This window comes from Delphinus delphis, chromosome 4 (assembly GCF_949987515.2).
Source record: "Delphinus delphis chromosome 4, mDelDel1.2, whole genome shotgun sequence".
NCBI lineage: Eukaryota > Metazoa > Chordata > Mammalia > Artiodactyla > Delphinidae > Delphinus > Delphinus delphis.
Genome location: NC_082686.1, coordinates 55,772,735 through 55,794,860, shown reverse-complemented (window position 1 = coordinate 55,794,860; position 22,126 = coordinate 55,772,735). Strand labels below are relative to the sequence as shown.

The 22,126-nt window shown below is 38.0% G+C and overlaps 1 protein-coding gene across 1 annotated transcript in view; it reads left to right on the top strand.

Annotated features, from left to right (window-relative positions):
• MORC1 (MORC family CW-type zinc finger 1) overlaps positions 1–22,126 on the top strand; it is a 179,351-nt gene that overhangs the window by 15,531 nt on the left and 141,694 nt on the right. Inside the window, exons 5-8 of the mRNA XM_060009873.1 lie at positions 1,555–1,645; positions 2,301–2,409; positions 6,202–6,361; positions 8,154–8,259. Coding sequence (XP_059865856.1) covers positions 1,555–1,645; positions 2,301–2,409; positions 6,202–6,361; positions 8,154–8,259 — 466 coding nt within the window. The remainder of the gene's footprint in view (positions 1–1,554; positions 1,646–2,300; positions 2,410–6,201; positions 6,362–8,153; positions 8,260–22,126) is intronic.

Below are 22,126 nucleotides of genomic sequence, written 5' to 3'. Positions count from 1 at the left end.
TGTCTACTTCTTTCTCCTACCATGACATAAAGTTATTGAGGACAGGGGTCATGCCTGTCCTATTCAGTGTTCTGTCCCTGTGCTCAGAACTCTGGCCACCATACATGGGAGTCTATATGGTGTGTGATAAAAACCATGGGATTTGGTCTTCTGCAACTCTGGGTGATATTTCTGTGGGTACCATTTATCAGTGTGACCTTGGGAAAGTTACATAAACTCCTAAAACTTAAATTTCCTCATGCGTAATGTGTAGATAATAATAATAATAGTATCTTCCTTGTAGGCTTGTTATAAATATTAAGTAGTTGGTGCAAATAAAGTATATGATATAGTACCTGGCACATACTAAATAATAAGCAGTAGCTAATATTATCATTATGGATACCCTCGTCTAATAGCCAACCCTTAATAAGAACATGTGATAAAATGTCCAGTTAGCTTCAGACAAGCAGAGTGTCTTTACACACCTCATGCCACGTGCCACTGAACTATAGCATGTCTGCCCCCAGACTGACACAGGGTCCTCAGGGCAATTCTGGAGCATGTATTCAGGTAGCCCAATTGGGAGACCCATTTCTATCTCTTCCTATTTCCCTGGGAACATTCCTGTGCTTGGAGGTATGTATATTCTGAAGTTCAGGGGATTCTTCTCTAGAATTCCAGAATGCCCTGGAGAGATCAGGAGAATAACTCTCAAAGTCTGAAATAAGTAGCCCTTCCCAGTTAGTAGCAGACCAAAAGCTATTCTGCCCTTCTCAGTCTCACATGGGACTGGATAAGTGCCAAAAGCATAGAAAATTACTAGTGGTACAAATAATTATAGCACCTTTATTAGCATTTATTAAATGGCATGTATTGTCTTTAAGGTTAACACATCATCTCATTTAATTCATTTCATTTATCTTCATCAACAAATCTGTGATATAAGTGTTAGTAGTTCCCTTTTAGGGACAAGAAAATATTTTTAAAATTAATTAATTAATTTTTGGCTGTGTTGGGTCTTCGTTGCTGAGCGTGGGCTTTCTCTAGTTGCGGCAAATGGGGGCTACTCTTCCTTGTGGTGCGCGGGCTTCTCATTACGCTGGCTTCTCTTGTTGCAGAGCATGGGCTCTAGGCGCATGGGCTTCAGTAGTTGTGGCACGTGGGCTCAGTGGTCGTGGCTCACGGGCTCTAGGGCACATGCTCAGTAGTTGTGGCACACGGGCTTAGCTGCTCCGTGGCATGTGGGATCTTTCCAGACCAGGGCTCGAACCCGTGTCCCTTGCATTGGCAGGAAGATTCTTAACCACTGCACTACCAGGGAGGCCCAGGGAAAAGGAAATTAAGGCTCTACTTCCCCAGGGTCACGTGGCTAGGTCTGTCTGACCTCCTTCAATATATTGCTGTTATGATCCTGGTCAGAGATTATGGGGCCTGACAAGGATCCTTGTCTTTGGACTGACCCAAGAAGTATGGATTTGTCCTAATATATGTGTGACATCCTGACAACTGGACCTCTGGCCGGTGTGAATGACTCATAAGTCCTAACCACTTACATGTCTTTGTCAATTATAGAGGAAGCTTCAGATATCATTTACTTTGGAACATCCAAGAAACGGTTATCAAGTTTGAAGTTTATTGGGCAATATGGCAATGGTCTTAAAAGGTGAGAATTGTTTTCCTTAATGCATATATTATTGATTTTGATTATTGGGACTAATATTTGGTTAAAGGAAATTTTAGAAGCAAATATAAACTTGAGAGTCCTATCTTGTTTTAGAATTTCCACTACCCATAACTGACTTGAACCTTTACAATGTTTTAAAATTTAATTAAAATTAAAATTTAAAATTTAATTCTTAAATAGATGATGAATCTTTTTTTCAGAGATGGCTGAAGTAGCACCCCTGTAGCTTAAAGCTTCATCACATCTCTAGGTCCTATTGTTTCTCAAAGTGTATCTTAGTGTAGGTGTTATATGTGTCCACAGCTTATGTTACTGGTCTGCCTCAAAGAAAAGTGAGGACATGAGGCTACGATCACCTGTGTAGCACCTGCCAGGGACAGATGATTGTTCTTTGCTGGAGCCATGGACAGCACCTTATCTCAAGCCAGAATGTGGGCCTGGATTAGTTCAAATTCTGCTCTGCTTTGAGAAAAAAAAAATATCATACTTATACACTCTTGGTGATGAGTCAGCAAAACAGGGGAGTTATTTCTGTGAAAAGAACAACCTGGTACAGTACACGATATCATGCTCGCCTGTTCCTTCTTTCTAGTGTTTGAGATGTAAACCGTTATGTTCTTGATTTTTAATATAGTGGATCCATGAGGATTGGAAAAGACTTTATTCTTTTCACAAAGAAGGAAGAAACGATGACCTGTGTGTTTTTTTCTCAGACATTTTGTGAAAGAGAAGGTCTAAGTGAGGTAAGGGTTGAGAATTTTCCTTCGGTTCCCATGGTAATGGAATTGTTTTCATTTACCGTTTCAGGAGGTAAAGTCTACCGTGGGTTCTTTCTGATTATGCTTTAGAAATTTAAGAGTATATTTGGGAAATGGAGAGAGGGTAGCTGGCCATTCTGGGGTCATTGGAGGCCTGTCCTATTGATCCTTCCTTGAGTAGGTTTGTAACTCCTAGACAGTTTTCAGAACTTTATTTTTATTATCCATGTACACAAATTTTCCAGAATAAGAGGCTCCCTTTGGCACAATGAGCTTTTTGGAAGAAGCTTGCAAAACATTTCCACCACTTGTCTGTAAATTAGAGTATCTTTTTTTTTTTTTTCGCGGTACGTGGGCCTCTCATCGCCGTGGCCTCTCCCGCCGCAGAGCACAGGCTCCGGACGCGCAGGCTCTGGATGCGGCTCACGGGCCCAGCTGCTCATGGGCCCAGCTGCTCCGCGGCACACGGGATCCTCCCGGACCGGGGAACAAACCCCCGTCCCCTGCATCGGCCACTGCGCCACCAGGGAAGCCCTAGAGTATCATTTTTAAAATAGAATATTGGATTCAAAAGACTTGGAAAACAACATCTAAAGAAATTGAATGCAAAACAGACTTAAAACTGTAACTCTGTTGACCATAATTTCAATTCCATTTGCTGACCCAGAGACATTTTATTAATTTGCAGTGTCTGAGTTTAGTATTATGAACATCAGTTATAATTCAATATAGCAAATACATGTTGAGGAACTGCTGTCTGCCTAGCACTGGGTAGACCCTGTGGAAGGTAGAAAACAAGCGGGACCACCCGACCGTCAGTATTTTCAGTCTTATCACCAAATAAGGCAGACACGTATGAACTGGATAAATAAAAAAACAGGGGTGTTTAAAAAGCATGCTGTTCAATGAGTATGTGTTCCTGCTGTTACTCAATTGTCAAAAGCAGTGATATGGATGGAGAGATGAGAGAGCCTTGAGTGGCCAATGAGGGTTTTATGGGGAGAGGACAACGTGTAACTGGAAAGGTTGGTATATGGTGAGAAATAGCATGTGGCAAGTCTCAGACCTGAGATGACTGTGGGGTTTGGAGGGACAGTGTGGAGATGGGGGACTGTCCAGCAGGAGCCCAGCATGCCCGCTGGCAGCAGTGGAGTGGGGCTGGTTAACAGGAATAGTCTGGAAGCAATAGGGAGTAGCTGAGTGGGATTCTGACATGAGGAAACGCAATACTTTAAGCATTTATATTGTACTTTTTGTATGTAAAGGATGTGGGAAATTGGGCCAAAGCTGAGGTTATAGTTTTCCTAAAATGGGTCATTTCCTTTTTTTTTTTTTAAACTAAAGCCTGCAGCCCCTTTCCATTTCCACTTCTACAGAGGCAATCTCTTTCAACAGTATTAGCTGATTCTTTTGCTATTTTCCTGTAAATCTCTATATAACATGCTTGTATTGCTACTTCTTGATTTGATTTAGGCATTATCTATTCTGTTAACCTCCCACTGTAAAAGGGGAGGATTTATCTGTTTCTTTTTCTTTGCTCCCATCACACATACATACCCTTCCAATTCTCCACCCTCAATATGGCTCAGTTGTAATTTTGGTTGTGCCAATATTCACTATTTACATTAGAGACTATACAGGCACTACATACAATTATACCGTGTCACAAACTATGATTTTCCTCTCTCCTGCAAAACTTTTAATTAATAATTACTAATTGCCTGCTTAGTGTTCTGTATGCTTATCGCTATCACTGAATATTTGCTTGGTCTTATATGTCTTTTATCACTGTGTTAACCCCAGTCTCAGCCTGTTATTTTGATGGTTCCACCGTCTTGAAGAACTCTACTCTGGAATCTTCTTATGTGCTGCACCTCACATTCCTGCTTTCCATGGCTGGTATTCAGCTGCCATCCTGGGATATGCCCCTGCCATCATTCTGGCAATTCTCTTTACTTCTCTTCTGTGTCAGGTCTTTCCTAGTGTGCTCCCTCTTCTTGGTGTAACATATCCTCCATTAGCTTTCTCAGCAAGAGGGCATGAGGGGTAAAATATTTTGAGACTTCACATGCATGAAAATGTTTTTATCCTACCCAAACACTTAATGATAGTTTGGCTTGATGTTTTTTCTTGGAATTAGTTTTCTTTCAGAATTTTGAAGGCATTGCTCCATGATCTTATAATTTCTAGTGTTGAGAAGTCTGAAGCCATTTAAATTCCTGAGTTTTCTAGGTGACCCATTCTTCTCCCCCCTCCCTCTATTTTTGGGAGGGCTTTTCCCCCTCTGTTCTGATTTCAGTGTTTTGCCTCTGGGTGGGTCTGTTTGTACCCATCGTGCTGGGTGCTTGTTGAACATTTTCAGTCTGGAAACTCATGTTCTTTAATTCTGGGATATTTTCCTGTAATATTGCATGATTTTCTTCCATCCATATTATCTTTTCTCTCCTTTTACAACACCTGTTCTTAGCTCTTGGATGTCTAGAGACAGTTCTTTAGTTTTCTTACCCTTTCTCTCCTGTTTTCTGTTCTTTATATTTTTGTTTTGTTTTCTGGGAGATTTTCTTACATTTATCTTCCAACCTTTAAAAAGAAAATTTTTTCTGTAATCATATTCTTTACTTCTAAGGAGTCTTTTTAGTCTCTCAATATTCCTTTTTAAAGATATGTAGTTCTTGTTTCATGGATACAATATTTCTTCTTAGAGCACTGAAGATATTAACTACGATTGAATTTTTTCCCCCTGAAATTTTCATCTTCCTCTTATGGTTTTTGTTACCACTGGGTTGCTTTGTTTGTGCTTGTTTATTTGGTCTCTGTCTGTCACATTAGAGGCTTTTCTTAGATGACTGTTAATCCTGAATACTTTAAAGATTAGTTCAATAAAGTGCCAATTGAAAGCTCTGAGAGTGTGGGTGGGGCTTGACAGCTATGCAGGTCACAATAATGGGATCTAACTGGGATGTTTTATTGGAAAATCCTCAATATAATTTGCCTCATGTCTTTCCTTCTGGGCTGGTCAGATATCTCAAAGAAGACTCTTACAGGCTTCTGCCTGAAGGTCTAGCTGACAGCTTCCTGGGAGCCAAATGAGAGAAGGGATCTGGGGTTCTCAGCATCCAATATGTATACTTTTATTTAATCCCTCTAATCTAAGTAAGGTCCCCTGCCAACTGTGCCTGATATATCCGCTAATCCAGACGTGCTTTGTTCCACTCTTTCCAGTTAATAAACATCAGTCCCTGTGGAGGTGGGGGAGGAGCTATTGCCAGGTGAGGACCTGGATGCTACTTCTAGCTCTCTTCTCCTTTTACCCTACCTCCAGAGTTAATTCATGCCATCAATCTCTGAGCCTTTTAGCAGATTCTGAATTGTAAATCAGGCTAGTGCTTCTCCTGCCTGGCACGGGCTTTAGATTGGTTACTTGGATATGCTGTCATACTTCTTGGATATGCTGTCATACTTGGATATGCTTTTCAACTTCTAAAATGCTGATACTGTTGTCCCCTCTGCCATTCTACCCATAATTCCATAGGGGGCTGAGGTAGATTCCATCTGTTCCCACATTCTACAGTGGAACATTTTAGAATAAAACTCCAAGTATACATATTTGTCATGTGTCTCTTCCTTATAAAACTAGCATACCTGGGAAAAATAAACATTTAACCTAGTGTTTTATAATTTGGCTGCATGGTAAATGAACTGAATTAGGATCAGACAAAAGAATGATGGTTTTTCTTTGTGTATTTCATAGTAAATTGATGTGTGTTTTTTTAATAGGTTGTGGTTCCAATACCTTCATGGTTAACAAGAACCAGAGAATCTGTCACAGATGATCCTCAGAAATTCTCAACGGAATTGTCTATAATTTTTAAGTATTCTCCGTTTAAAACTGAAGCTGAATTGATGCAGCAGTTTGATGTGATCTATGGGAAATGTGGTAAGATCATCACAGCCCTGAAATTTTGATGTGAAAGTATTTGTTTTCAGTGTCTTATGAAAGACTATAAATATGATTTCGTATTTTCTTCTATTTACAATATCACATGGAGTCTCATATGGGGCAGTTATTCATTTTATTTATATAAGTTTTGTCTCAGGAGAGTCCAAACAGGAATAATTCTTAAGTCCCTGACATTGGGAGAAAAGTTTGTACTTGTGTGAGCTTGGTGAAACTGGATAAGAAGAGGATGATACAGGCTATTACCACAGGGAATCACAGTCTCTGCACCAGATGCTATACTGAAGCATCAATGATTAGATGATGCCAGGGTTTATAAGAGAGTTAGCAATTTATAAAATAACGAATCCAGGTTTCTGTGCCAGTCTTTCTCCAGACTTCTAGCACTTTTCATATCTGGAAGCAAAAAGATTCCTACTCTAGAGAAAACTATTTGCATTCTACTTTTTGTAATGTTTATATGCAAAATTCTGTTGTGTTTATATTAAAATTCTGTTTTATGTTATGCTTATAGCAAATTCTGAGATTTTTTTTTTTTGTGACTTGGCCTGTGGTTACCTTCAAAATTTCTTCTCTAAACCTGTGTCATTTTGTTTAAAAGTGATGTTTTATGTCATCCTTTTCCCTTTCTCACAGCAGAAAAATAGTGGCAATTAAATAAATATTCATTTCATTAACATATGTGGCATACTTTATGGACAGTTAATGTAATCTCTTAGTTGCCTTCTAATTGTGAAATACTCATATAAATGAAGGATGTATTGTTTCCTGAATACTTTTCTAAATGCTTTATAAAAATTAACTCATTTAATCCTCTAAACAACTCAGTGGTTTAGGTACCTCATGAGCTCCATCATATAGATTAGAAAACTTAGGTTCAGAGAGGTTAGGAAACTTACCTGAGGTCATTGTGCTAGTAAATGGTTGATCCAGGATGTAACCCAAGTATTTAGGCTCCCAAGTCCAAGTCCAAATTCTTAGTCACTCTGCTGTTCTCCCTTCTGTTTTAGTATTACCAAAAAAAGTGTAATTGGTTGTTCTTAAAATTTCTCTGACAGTGGTGTTTGTCTTGATATTATAATCAATTTCATAAAGAATTTGGATTTTTTTGTTTACTGTGCTTTAGAGCAGGGGTCAGCAAACTCTAGCGCCTGCAGGTCCTATCAGCCCCATAGCTGTTTTTGTTAATAAATTTTTATTGGAAATAGCCTCATCATTCATTTGTGTATTCCCTACGGCAGCTTTCATGCTACAGCTGTGGAGTTGAGTTGTGAGTAGATGTGAGAAGCCTGCAAAGCCTGAAGTAGTTATTATCTGGCCCTTTACAGAAAAAGTTTACCAACACCTGTTTCAGGGTCTAAAAGCAGTACTTCATATTTATACAAATGTTGAAAATTCATCTTTGTTCTTATGTGCATTGACTTCAGTTCTGCCAGTGAGAGCTTTGCCTATAATACAAATTTGGTTCAGGCTTCTAACAGTTTTTGTAATGCAAATTATGAACAGAGTTCCAAAGTTTAAGAATCCACATTGAAAGACATAATGAATAGTAAAAAGAAGCGCTATACTGTAGAAACTCAACACTGTTTGGCAGAGAGTGGAATTTGCTATAAGACGTATATCTTGGAACTTATCCAAGCGTATTATTTACTGAAGTACAAAAAGAAATTTGGTCTATAGCAGGCTTAATTCCATAGGTGAGATAATAGCACCATGACTAACACATAGTATAGTTAAATATTGATGAGTCAAATATCTATTTTTCCACTAGGTACTTTGCTGGTTATTTATAACTTGAAGCTTCTGCTTAGTGGAGAACCTGAGTTGGATGTTAAAACTGACAAGGAAGATATACTGATGGCTGGAGCTCTTGAGGAGTGAGTAATATGAGTGTTTGTCAGAACAGGTGTCAACAATGGCAGTGAGCTGGAGTTAGGAGCTCTACATCCTTGCTCCAGGTTGGGGGCCACCAGGCCTTGTCTCTAGAACAATTAATTTTACCCCAGCTACAGATGAAGTAAGTTAGGCTAGACAACTGATTCCCAAACCTGGCTGAGCCTCTGAGTGATGTAGGTAGCTTCTTGAGAAGTATAGGATCCTATCTCATACCAAAGGTACTGAGTCAGAATCTCCAGATATCAAGCCTAGGAATCAATATTTTTTATATGTTCCACAGGTGATTCAGAGGAATATGACTGAATGACAATTCAGAATGGCCCTATGAACTGTATACTTCCAGTTTATAAATAAATAAATGGACATTCATTTTTCTTGGCTACTGGGGATCCGTAGGAAACAGAATTGAGAAAACAGTAGTGGGCATGGGTGAAAAAGTGTGGAGAAATATGAAATAGTAATTAACCCTGGATTTCTCTAAAGTAACTTTGAAATTAAAACTTACTAGCTTGAACCTATAGTCTCTTAGTGTCAGCATGCTAGAGCTAGACGGGATTTATTTTTTTAACATCTTTATTGGAGTATAATTGCTTTACAATGTTGTGTTAGTTTCTGCTGTGTAACAAAGTGAATCAGCTCTACGTATACATACATCCCCATATCCCCTCCCTCTTGCGTCTTCCTCCCACCCTCCCTATCCCACCCCTCTAGGTGGTCACAAAGCACCAAGCTGGTCACCCTGTGCTATGAAGCTGCTTCCCACTAGCTATGTATTTTACATTTGTTAGTGTATATATGTCAATGCTACTCTCTCACTTTGTCCCAGCTTACCCTCCCCCCTCCCCATGTCCTCAAGTCCATCCTCTACATCTGTGTCTTTATTCCTGTCCTGGCCCTAGGTACATCAGAATCATTTTTGTTTGTTTGTTTGTTTTAGATTCCATATATATGTGTTAGCATATGGTATTTGTTTTTCTCTTTCTGAGTTACTTCACTCTGTATGACAGACTCTAGGTCCATCCACCTCACTACAAATAACTCCATTTCTTTTTATGTCTGAGTAATATTCCATTGTATATAGGTGCCACATCTTTATCCATTCATCTGTCAATGGACATGTAGGTTGCTTCCATATCCTGGCTACTGTAAATAGTGCTGCAGTGAACATTGTGGTACATGTCTCTTTTTGAATTATGGTTTTCTCAGGGTATATGCCCAATAGTGGGATTGCTGGGTCATATGGTAGTTCTATTTTTAGATTTTTAAGGAACCTCCATACTGTTCTCCATAGTGGCTCTATCAATTTACATTCCCAGCAACAGTGCAAGAGGGTTCCCTTTAGAGCTAGAAGGGATTTTAAAGGAATTTAATCTAGTATGATTCATTTCATGAACCATTGTGGTGCAATAGAAATATAGTGAGAGCCGGATAGCCTCATACACTAGAGTGCAGACAGCAGAAGCAAGAACTACAGTCCTGCAGCCTGTGGAACAAAAACCACATTCACAGAAGATAAGACAAGATGAAAAGGCAGAGGACTATGTACCAGATGAATGAACAAGATAAAACCCCAGAAAAACAACTAAATGAAACAGAGATAGGCAATCTTCCAGAAAGAGAATTCAGAATAATGATAGTGAAGATGATCCAGGACCTCGGAAAAAGAATGGAGACAAAGATCGAGAAGATGCAAGAAATGTTTAACAAAGATCTAGAAGAATTAAAAAACAAACAAACAGAGGTGAACAACACAATAACTGAAATGAAAAATACACTAGAAGGAATCAATAGCAGAGTAACTGAGGCAGAAGAACGGATAAGTGACCTGGAAGACAGAATGGGGGAATTCACTGCTGCAGAACACAATAAAGAGAAAAGAAAGAAAAGAAATGAAGAAAGCATAAGAGACCTCATAGAAGAGAGAGAAAAGGACCTGAGAAAATATTTGAAGAGATTATAGTCAAAAACTTCGCTAACATGGGAAAGGAAATAGCCACCCAAGTCCAGGAAGCACAGAGATTTCCATACAGGATAAGCCCAAGGAGAAATATGCTGAGACACACAGTAATCAAATTGGCAAAAATTAAAGACAAAGAAAAATTATTGAAAGCAGCAAGGGAAAAACAACAAATAACATACAAGGGAACTCCCATAAGGTTAACAGAGGATTTCTCAGCAGAAACTCTACAAGCCAGAAGGAAGTGGAATGATATACTTAAAGTGATGAAAGGGAAGAACCTACAACCAAGATTACTCTACCCAGCAAGGATCTCATTCAGATTTGATGGAGAAATCAAAAGCTTTACAGACAAGCAAAAGCTAAGAGAATTCAGCACCACCAAACCAGCTCTACAACAAATGCTAAAAGAATTTCTCTAAGTGGGAAACACAAGAGAAGAAACGGACCTACAAAAACAAACCCAAAACAGTTAAGAAAACGGTAATAGGAACATACATATTGATAATTACCTTAAACGTGAATGGATTAAATGCTCCAACCAAAAGACACAGGCTCACTGAATGGATACAAAAACAAGACCCATATATATGCTGTCTACAAGAGACCCACTTCAGACCTAGGGACACATACAGATTGAAAGTGAGGGGATGGAAAAAATATTCCATGCAAATGGAAATCAAAAGAAAGCTGGAGTAGCAATACTCATATCAGATAAAATAGACTTTAAAATAAAGAATGTTACAAGAGACAAGGAAGGGCACTACATAATGATCAAGGGATCAATCCAAGAAGAAGATATAACAATTATAAATATGTATGCACCCAACATAGGAGCACCTCAATACATAAGGCAACTGCTAACAGCTCTAAAACAGGAAATCGCCAGTAACAAAAAATAGAGGGAGACTTTAACACCTCACTTACACCAATGGACAGATCATCCATACAGAAAATTAATAAGGAAACACAAGCTTTAAATGACACAATAGACCAGATAGATTTAATTGATATTTATAGGACATTACATCCAAGAACAGCAGATTATACTTTCTATTCAGGGCGCATGGAACGTTCTCCAGGATAGATCATATCTTGGGTCACTAATCAAGCCTCAGTAAGCTTAAGAAAATTGAAATCATATCAAGCATCTTTTCTTACCACAATGCTATGAGATTAGAAATCAATTGCAGGGAAAAAAAATGTAAAAAACACAAACACATGAAGGCTAAACAATATGTTACTAAATAAGCAAGAGATCACTGAAGAAATCAAAGAGGAAATAAAAAAATACCTAGAGACAAATGACAATGAACACACAACGAACCAAAACCTATGGGATGCAGCAAAAGCAATTCTAAGAGGGAAGTTTATAGCTATACAAGCCTACCTCAAGAAACAAGAAGAATCTCAAATAAACAATCTAATGTTACACCTAAAGGAATTAGAGAAAGAAGAACAAACAAAACCCAAGTTAGCAGAAGGAAAGAAGTCATAAAGATCAGAGCAGAAATAAATGAAATAGAAACACAGAAAATAGTAGCAAAGATCAATAAAACTAAAAGGGTGTTCTTTGAGAAAATAAAAAAAATAGAGAAACCATTAGCCAGACCCATCAAGAAAAAGAGGGAGAGGACTCAAATCAATAAAATTAGAAACGAAAAAGGAGAAGTTACAAAAGACACCACAGAAATACAAAGTTTCCGAAGAGACTACTACAGGCAACTCTATGCCAATGAAATGGACAACCTGGAAGAAATGGACAAATTCTTAGAAAGGTATAACCTTATAAGACTGAACCAGGAAGAAACAGAAAACATGAACAGACCAATCACAAGGAAATTGAAACTGTGATTAAAAATCTTCCAACAAACAAAAGTCCAGGACAAGATGGCTTCACAGCTGAATTCTATCAAACATTTAGAGAAGAGTTAACACCCATCCTTCTCAGTCTCTTTCAAAAAATTGCAGAGGAAGGAAAACTTCTAAACTCATTCTATGAGGCCACCATCACCCTGATACCAAAACCAGACAAAGGTACTACAAAAAAAGAAAATTACAGACCAATATCACTGATGAATATAGTTGCAAAAATCCTCAACAAAATACTAGCAAACAGAATCCAACAGCACATTAAAAGGATCATACACCATGATAAAATGGGATTTATCCCAGGGAAGCAAGGATTCTTCAATATATGCAAATCAATCAATGCGATACACCATATTAACAAATTGAAGAATAAAGACCATATGATCATCTTAATAGATGCAGAAAAAGCTTTTGACAAAATTCAACACCCATTTATGATAAAAACTCTCCAGAAAGTGGGCATAGAGGGAACCTACCTCAAAATAATAAAGGCCATATGTGACAAACCCACGGCAAACATTCTCAATGGTGAAAAACTGAAGGCATTTCCTCTAAGATCAGGAACAAGACAAGGACGTCCACCCTCACCACTATTATTCAGCATAGTTTTGGAAGTCCTAGCCACTACAATCAGAGAAGAAAAAGAAATAAAGAGAATACAAATTGGAAAAGAAGAAGTAGAACTCACTGTTTGCAGATGACATGATACTATACATAAAGAATCTTAAAGATGCCACCCAGAAACTGCTAGAGCTAATCATTGAATTTGGTAAAGTTTCAGGATACAAGATTAATGCACAGAAATCTCTTGCACTCCTATACACTAATGATGAAAAATCTGAAAGAGAAATTAAGGAAACAACCCCATTTACCATTGGAACAAAAAAAATAAAATACCTAGGAATAAACCTACCTAGGAAGACAAAAGACCTGTATGCAGAAAACTATAAGACACTGATGAAAGAAATTAAAGATGATACCAACAGATGGAGAGATATACCATGTTCTTTGATTGGAAGAATCAATATTGTGAAAATGACTATACTACCCAAAGCAATCTACAGATTCAGTGCAATCCCTATCAACATACCAATGGCATTTTTTACAGAACTACAACAGAAAATCTGAAAATTTGTATGGAGACACAGAGGACCCTGTGTTGCCAAAGCTGTCCTGAGGGAAAAAAATGGCATTGGAGGAATCACACTCACTGACTTCAGACTATACTACAAAGCTACAGTAATCAAGACAATATGGTACTGTCACAAAACCATAAATATAGGTCAATGGAATGGGATAGAAAGCCCAGAGATAAACCCATGCACCTATGGTCAACTAATCTATGATAAAGGGGGCAAGGATATACAATGGAGAAAAGACAGTCTCTTCAATAAGTGGTACTGGGAAAAATGGACAGCTACATGTAAAAGAATGAAATGAGAACATTCCCTAACACCATACACAAAAATAAACTCAAAATGGGTTAGAGACCTAAATGTAAGACCGGACACTATAAAACTCTTAGAAGAAAACATAGGAAGAACACTCTTTGATATAAATCACAGCAAGATATTTTTTAATCCATCTCCTAGAGTAATGGAAACAAAAACAAAACTAAACAAATGGGACTTAATGAAACTTCAAAGCTTTTGCACAGCAAAGGAAACAATAAACAAGACGAAAAGACAACCCTCAGAATGGGAGAAAACATTTGAAAATGAATCAACGGACAAAGGATTAATCTGCAAAATATATAAACAGCTCATGCACCTCAATATTAAAAAAACAAACAACTCAATTCAAAAATGAACAGAAGACCTGAATAGACATTTCTCCAAAGAAGACATACAGATGGCCAAGAGGCACATGAAAAGCTGCTCAACATCACTGTTAGAGAAATGCAAATCAAAACTACACTGAGGTATCACCTCACACCAGTCAGAATGGGTATCATTAGAAAATCTACAAACAACGAATGCTGGAGAGGGTGTGGAGAGAAGGGAACCCTCTTGCTCTGTTGTTGGGAATGTAATTTGATACAGCAACTATGGAGAACAGTATGGACGTTCCTTAAAAATCTAAAAATAGAATTACGATATGACCCAGCAATTCCACTACTGGGCATATACCCAGAGAAAACCGTAATTCAAAAAGACACATGCACCCCAATGTTCATTGCAGCACTATTTACAAAGCCAGGTCATGGAAGCAACCTAAATGCCCATTGACAGACGGAATGAATAAAGAAGGTGTGGTACATATTTACAATGGAATATTCCTCAGCCATAAAAGGAACATAATTGGGTCATTTGTAGAGATGTGGATGGGTCTGGAGACTGTCTTATCGAGTGAAGTAACTCAGAATGGGAAAAACAAATGTCGTATATTAATGCATATATGTGGAACCTAGAAAATGGTACAGATGAACCGGTTTGCAGAGCGGAAATTGAGACACAGAAGTAGAGAAAAGACGGATGGACACCAAGGTGGGAAAGTGGTGGGGGTGGGGGGTGGTGGTATGAATTGGGAGATTGGGATTGACATGTATACACTGATGTGTGTAAAATGGATGACTAATAAGAACCTGCTGTATAAAAATATATATAAAATAAAAATTTTTTAAAAAAGGAAATATAGTGAGAGCCAAAATATGAACCATGTATGTCATCATAAATTTATTAGGAGGTACATTAAGAAAAGTAGAAAGAAACAGATGAAATTAATTTAATAATTTTTTAATAGATCTTCATTGGAGAATAATTGCTTCACAATACCCGGTTAGTTTCTGTTGCACAGCAAAGCGAGTCAGCCATATGCATACACATGTCCGCATATCCCCTCCCACCTTATCCTCCCTCCCATCCTCCCTATCCCATCCCTGTAGGTCCTCACAAAGCACCGAGCCGTTCTCTCTGTGCTATGCTGCTGCTTCCCACCAGCCAGCTGTTTTACATTGGTAGTGTATATATGTCGATGCTACTCTTACTTTGCCCCAGGTTCGCCCTCCCACCCCATGTCATCAAGTCCATTCTCTATGTCTACCTCTAGGTTCATCAGTACCATTTTTTTTTTTTTAAGATTCCATATGTATGCGTTAGCATATGGTATTCGTTTTTCTCTTTCTGACTTACTTCGCTCTGTGTGGCAGTCTCTAGGTCCATCCACCTCACTATAAATAACTCAATTTCATTTCTTTTTATGGCTGAGTAATATTCCATTGTATATATGTGCCACGTCTTCTTTATCAATTCATCTGTTGATGGACATTTCAGTTGGTTCCATGTCCTGGCTATTGTATATAGTGCTGCAGTGAACATTGTGGTGCATGCCTTCTTTTGAATTACAGTTTTCTCAGGGTATATGCTCAGTAGTGATATTGCTGGGTCATATGGTAGTTCCATTTTTAGTTTTTTTTTTTTTAGTTTTTTAAGGAACCTCCATACTGTTTTCCATAGTGATTGTATCAAATTTACATTCCCACCAACAGTGTAGGAGGGTTCCCTTTTCACCACACCCTTTCCAGCATTTATTGTTTCTAGTATTTTTGATAATGGCCATTTTGACCTGTGTGAGGTGATACCTCATTGTAGGTTTGATTTGCATTTCTCTGATAATTAGTGATGCTGAGCATCTTTTTATGTGGCTCTTGGCCGTCTGTATGTCTTCCTTGGTGAAATGTCTATTTAGGTCTTCCACCCATTTTTTAACTGGATTCTTTGTTTTTTTGATATTGATCTCCATGAGCTCTTTGTATATTTTGGAGATTAACCCTTTGTCTGTTGTTTCATTTGCAAATATTTTCTCCCATTCTGAGGGTTGTCTTTTTGTCTTGTTTATGGTTTCCTTTGCTGTGCAAAAGCTTTTAAGTTTCATTAAGTCCTATTTGTTTATTTTTTAAATTTCTGTTAATCTAGGAGATGGGTCAAAAAAGATGTTGTTGTGGTTTATGTCAAAGAGTGTTTTTTCTATGTTTTTCCTCTAAAAGTTTTATTGTGTCTGGTCTCACATTTAAGTCTTTAATCGATTTTGAGTTTATTTTTCTGTATGGTGTTAGGTAGCGTTCTAATTTCATTCTTTTACATGTAGCTGTCCAGTTTTCCCAACACCACTTATTGAAGAGGCTGTCTTTTCTCCATTGTATGTTCTTGCCTTCTTTGTCGTAAATTAGGTGCCCATATGTGCGTGGGTTTATCTCTGGGCATCCAATCCTGTACCATTGATCTATATTTCTCTTTTTGTGCTGGTACCATAATGTCTTGATTACTGTAGCTTTGTGGTACAGTTTGAAGTCGGGGAGCCTGCTTCCTCCAACTCCGTTTTTCTTTCCCAAGATTGCTTTGGCTATTCGGGGTCTTTTGTGCTTCCATATGAATTGTAATATTTTTGTTCTATTTCTGTAAAAAATGCCATTGGTAATTTGACAGGGATTGCACTGAATCTGTAGGTTGCTTTGGGTAGTATAGTCATTTTCACAATATTGATTCTTCCAATCCAAGAACATGGTATATTTCTCCATCTGTTTATGTCATCTTTGATTTCTTTCATCAGTGTCTTATAGTTTTCTGAGTACAAGTCTTCACCTCCTTAGGCAGGTTTATTCATTGGTATTTTATTCTTTTTGTTGCAGTGGTAAATGGGAGTGTTTCCTTAATTTCCTTTTCTGATTTTTCATTGTTGGTGTACAAGAATGCCAGATATTTCTGTGCATTAATTTTGTATCCTGCAACCTTATGAAATTCATTGATTAGTTCAAGTAGCTCTCTGGTGGCATCTTTAGAATATTCTATGTATAGTGTCATGTCATCAGCAAATAGTGACAATTTTACTTCTTTTCCAATTTGTATTCCTTTTATTTCTTTTTCTTCCCTGATATCTGTGGCTAGGACTTCCAAAACTGTGTTGAATAAGAGTGGTGAGAGTGGACATTCTTGTCTTTTTCCTGATTCTAGTGGAAATGCTTTCCATTTTTCACCATTGAGTATGATGCTAGCTGTGGATTTGTCATATATGGCCTTTATTATGTTGAGGTAGTTTCCCTCTATGCCTATTTTCTGGAGAGTTTTTATCATAAATGGGTGTTGAATTTGGCAAAGTTTTTTCTGCATCTATTGAGACGATCCTATGGTTTTTATTCTTCAGTTTGTTAATATGGTGTATCACATTGATTGATTTGTGTATATTGAAGAATCCTTGCATCCCTGGGATAAATCACACTTGATCATGGTGTATGATCCTTTTAGTGTGCTGTTGGATTCTGTTCACTAGTATTTTGTTCAGGATTTTTGCATCTATGTTCATCAGTGATATTGATGTATAATTTTCTTTTTTTGTGATATCTTTTTCTGGTTTTGGTATCAGGGTGATGGGGGCTTTGTAGAATGAATTTGGGAGTGTTTCTTCCTCTGCAATTTTTTGGAAGAGTTTGAGAAGTATCGGTGTTAGCTCTTCTCTAAATGTTTGATAGAATTTGCCTGTGAATCCATCTTGTCCTGGACTTTTGTTTGTTGGAAGATTTTTAATTACAGTTTCATTTCATTACTTGTGATAGGTCTGTTTGTATTTTCTAATTCTTCCTGGTTCAGTCTTGGAAAATTGTACCTTTCCAAGAATTTGTCCATTTCTTTGTGGTTGTCCATTTTATTGGAATATAGTTGTTTGTAGTAGTCTTTTATAATCCTTTGTATTTCTCCAGTGTCAGTTGTGATTTCTCCTTTTTTATTTCTAATTTTATTGATTTGCATCCTCTCCCTTTTTTTCTTGATGAGTCGGGCTAAGGGTTTATCAAGTTTGTTTATCTTCTCAAAGAACCAGCTTTTAGTTTTATTGATCTTTGGTATTGTTTTCTTCATTTCTGTTTCATTTATTTCTGCTTTGATCTTTATGATTCCTTTCTTTGTACTGACTTTTGGTTTTCTTTGTTCTTCTTTCTGTAGTTGTTTTAAGTGCAGTTTAGATTGTGTATTTGAGATTTTTGTTGTTTCTTGAGGTGAGATTGAATTGCTATAAACTTCCCTCTTAGAACTGCTTTTGCTGCGTCCCATAGGTTTTGGGTTGTCGTGTTTTCGTTGTCATTTTTTTCTATGTTTTTTTAAATTTCTTCTTTGATTTCTTCAGTGATATCCTGGTAATTTAGTAGCACACTGTTTAACCTCCATGTATTTGTGTTTTTTATAGTTTTTTTCCTGTAATTGATTTCCAGTCTCATAGCACTGTGGTCTGAAAAGATGCTTGATATGATTTCAGTTTTCTTAAATATTCCAAGGCTTCATTTGTGACCCAAGACATGATCTATCCTGGAGAATGTTCCATGTGTACTTGAGAAGAAAGTGTATTCTGCCACTTTGGGGTGGAATGTTATATAAATATCAATTAGATGTATGTGGTCTATTGTATCATTTAAAACTTTTGTTTCCGTATTTATTTTCTGTTTGGATGATCTGTCCATTGGTATAAGTGGGGTGTTAAAGTCCCCTACTATTTTTGTGTTACTGTTAATTTCTTCTTTCATGGTTGTCAGCATTTGCCTTATGTATTGAGGTGCTCCTCTGTTGGGTGCATAAACATTTATAATTGTTATATCTTCTTCTTTCATTGACCCTTTGATCAATATGTGGTGTCCCTCTGTATCTCTTGTAGCAGTCTTTATTTTAAAGTCTGTTTATCTGATACAAGTATTGCTACTCCAGCTTTCTTTTGATTTGCGTTTGCACGGAGTATCTTTTTCCATCCCTTCACTTTCAGTCTGTATGTGTCTCTAGGTGTGAAGTGGGTCTTTTATAGAGAGCATATATATATGGGTCTTGTTGTTGTATCTCTTGAGCAGTCTGTGTCTTTCCCTTGGGGCATTTAACCATTTATATTCAAGGTTATTATCAATATGTATGTCCCTGTTACCATTTTCTTAATTGCTTTGAGTTTGTTTTTGTGGGTCTTTTTCTTCTCTTGTGTTTTCCACTTAGAGAAGGTTCTTTAGCATTTGTTGTAAAGCTGGTTTGGTGGTGCTGAATTCTCTTAGCTTTTGCTTGTCTGAAAAGCTTTTGACTTCTCCATTGAATCTGAATGAGACTCTTGCTAGGTAGTGTAATCTTGGCTGTAGGTTTTTCTCTTTCATCATTTTAAGAATATCCTGCCACTCCCCTCTGGCCTGCAGAATTTCCACTGAAAAATCAGCTGATAACCTTATGGGGATTCCTTTGTATGTTATTTTTTGTTTTTCCCTTGCTGCTTTTAATACTTTTTCTTTGAATTTAACTTTTGTTAGTTTGATTAATATGTGCCTTGGTGTGTTTTTCCCAGGGTTTATCCTCTATGGGACTTTCTGTGCTTCCCAGACTTGGGTGACTATTTCTTTTCCCATGTTAGGGAAGTTTTCCACTATAATCTCTTTAAGTATTTTCTCAGACCCTTTCTTTTTCTCTTTTCTACTGGGACCCCTATAATTCTAATGTTGGTGTGTTTAGTGTTGTCCCTGAGGTCTCTGAGTTGTCTGCAATTCATTTCATTCTTTTTACTTTATTCTGCTCCTTGGCAGTTATTTCCACCATTTTGTCTTCCAGCTCACTTATTCATTCTGCCTCAGTTATTCTGTTATTGATTCCTTCTAGTGTATTTTTCATTTCAGTTCACTGTGTTATTCATCTCTCTTTTTTGTTCTTTAGTTCTTCTAGATCTTTGTTAAACATTTCTTGTATTTTTCTCAATCTATGCTTCCATTCTATTTCCGAGATTCTGGATCACCTTTACTGTCATTACTCTGAATTCTTTTTCAGGTAGATTGCCTATTTCCTCTTCATTTATTTGGTCTTATAGGTTTTCACCTTACTCCTTGCTTTGCTGTCTCATTTCTTTTTTTTTTTTTATGAGTGGGATTGTTTTCCTGTTTTATTGGTTGTTTGGCCTGAGGCTTCCAGCACTGGAGTTTGTAGGCTATTTTGTAGAGCTGGATCTTGGTGCTGAGATGAAGAACTCTGTGAGACCTCACTCCAATGAATATTCCCTGAGTCTGAGGTTCTCTGTTAGTCCAGTGGTTTGGACTCAGAGCTCCCACCACAGGAGCCATGTGGGTTGACCAAAAAAAAAAAGAGAGCAATAACAAAGTAAAAAATAAAACTAGACTAGGAAGCTAAGAGATATAGAAAGAGAATGTAAAAATAAAAATATAGATGAGTCAGCAACTGGAAGGTACATCAGTACCACAGTAATAAAAAAGAGCAGGAGGGAAAAGAAGAAAAAAAAACGGGGGGGAGGGGAAGGCCTTGGCTGTGGAGAGCGGGTCCTAAGCAAGGGCAAGGTTTGGGTGTTGGGTGGAGCCAATGCTCAGGACCCACAGGGATGAAAAAGGCCCTGGGGACTGTGGGGGGTGGGGCTTAGGCCAAGGAACAGAAGGGGCCCAGGCGTGCCTCCCACCCCTGGTCTCAGAGGGCAGGGGACCTCACCTGGGAGCTTAGTAGGCTTCCTGGGCTCGAGTGGGCAGAGTAAATGCCCTCCTCTCCTCTCCTGCTTCTCTGGTCTGGGAAGGCCCCTCCCACCTGCCTCTCCTGATCTCCCCAGCCTCCCTCCTATGCCCTCAGGACCCATGCGGCCTGGATGGGGCCTTGCGGGGGGATACCAGCTTGGGACTTCAGCAGGCTCCCTGGCCCAAGTGGGTCAGGCGATCGCCCTCTGCTCCTCTCCTGCTCTTCATAGAGAGTCCCTCCCACCTGCCTCTCCTTATCTCCCTGGCCTCAGGGGTGCCGATCTTGTCTGGCCTCTACTTCTCCTCCCCTGCCAGTCCCCCTGTGTCCTACCAGTTCACTCTGGGGTTCCTTCTGTCTCCTTGGGCATCAGGGTCTCCTACCAGTGGCTAGCAGGTGCCCTTGTTGTGGGGAGATGCTAACTCTGTGTCTTCCCACACCTCTGTCTTGACTCCTCCCCCAATAATGTTTTTATTTAATCTGATAAATATAAAATATTATAATTTCAATTTCTGTATGCAAAATATTGAGACATTTTACATTGTTTTTTTTCCATTCTAAATCTTTGAAATCCAGTGTGTGTTCTACACATATACCACATATCAATTTGGACTAGTGCCCAATAGCCACACATGGCCAGTAGCTACCGTATTGGACAGTGCAGCTTTAGACTAAGATATTGAGACCCAAGTAAACACATCAGCTTAGACAACTTCTTTTTCTTTTTCCTTGGAGGTGAAATTTTGAAAGTTCTTTTACCAGTTAGAGAATTTAACATTTGATAACCTCTTTAGATTAGCTTTTCTATATTTTTCTAATTTATATTTTTTCTCATTTTATTCTAACATGTGGAATTCTTAATTTACACAGAAATGGAGGTTTTTTTCCTTTTGGAAAAAAATATCCTGCCTAATTACTGTTCTGCAATTGCTGGGAACCCTTTTGCCAACATTAATGTGCCAATGTCAGAAAGGAGGCCTAGAGTTGTTACTGGCAACTCCATTACTGTGTCCTCCTTTTCTTGCTGGCCTTGTCCTCTGCTTAACAGCTGGTTCAAAAAACAATATCTTATACTATTTAAAAGCTTTGAGCTCAAATTTTCCAAAAGTTCTCTCTCAGAGTGCCTTGGCATTTCAACACTAGCATCAAGAAACAATACATTATTAGAGGAATAATTTGACAGCTAATTCTTTGCAAAAAATTCTTACTGTTTCCAGATTGTTTAATGAAGCCAGAAGCTTCTTAAAGCATTTAGACAGTTAATTACAAAATAAAGAAAATGGATCAGACCCAGGACATGTACAATTGACATGGAACATTGTTCACATTGGAATTTTTTGTTTGTTTGACTTTTCAACAAAAATTTTCACACTTTAATCACAAGAGAAGTTTTTTTAAAGACAAGGATGGGGTTTTATGAGGAAGGATTATTGTAAAGAGGAGCCATACTTTCTATACCAAAGATGCTTTACATTTCATGGCTTCTGATGTGAGCACCTTGATGGTGCCAAGAAGGGACAGCAGTACCTCCTCCTGGGGATGGGGTAATAATGCCACTGTAGTTTT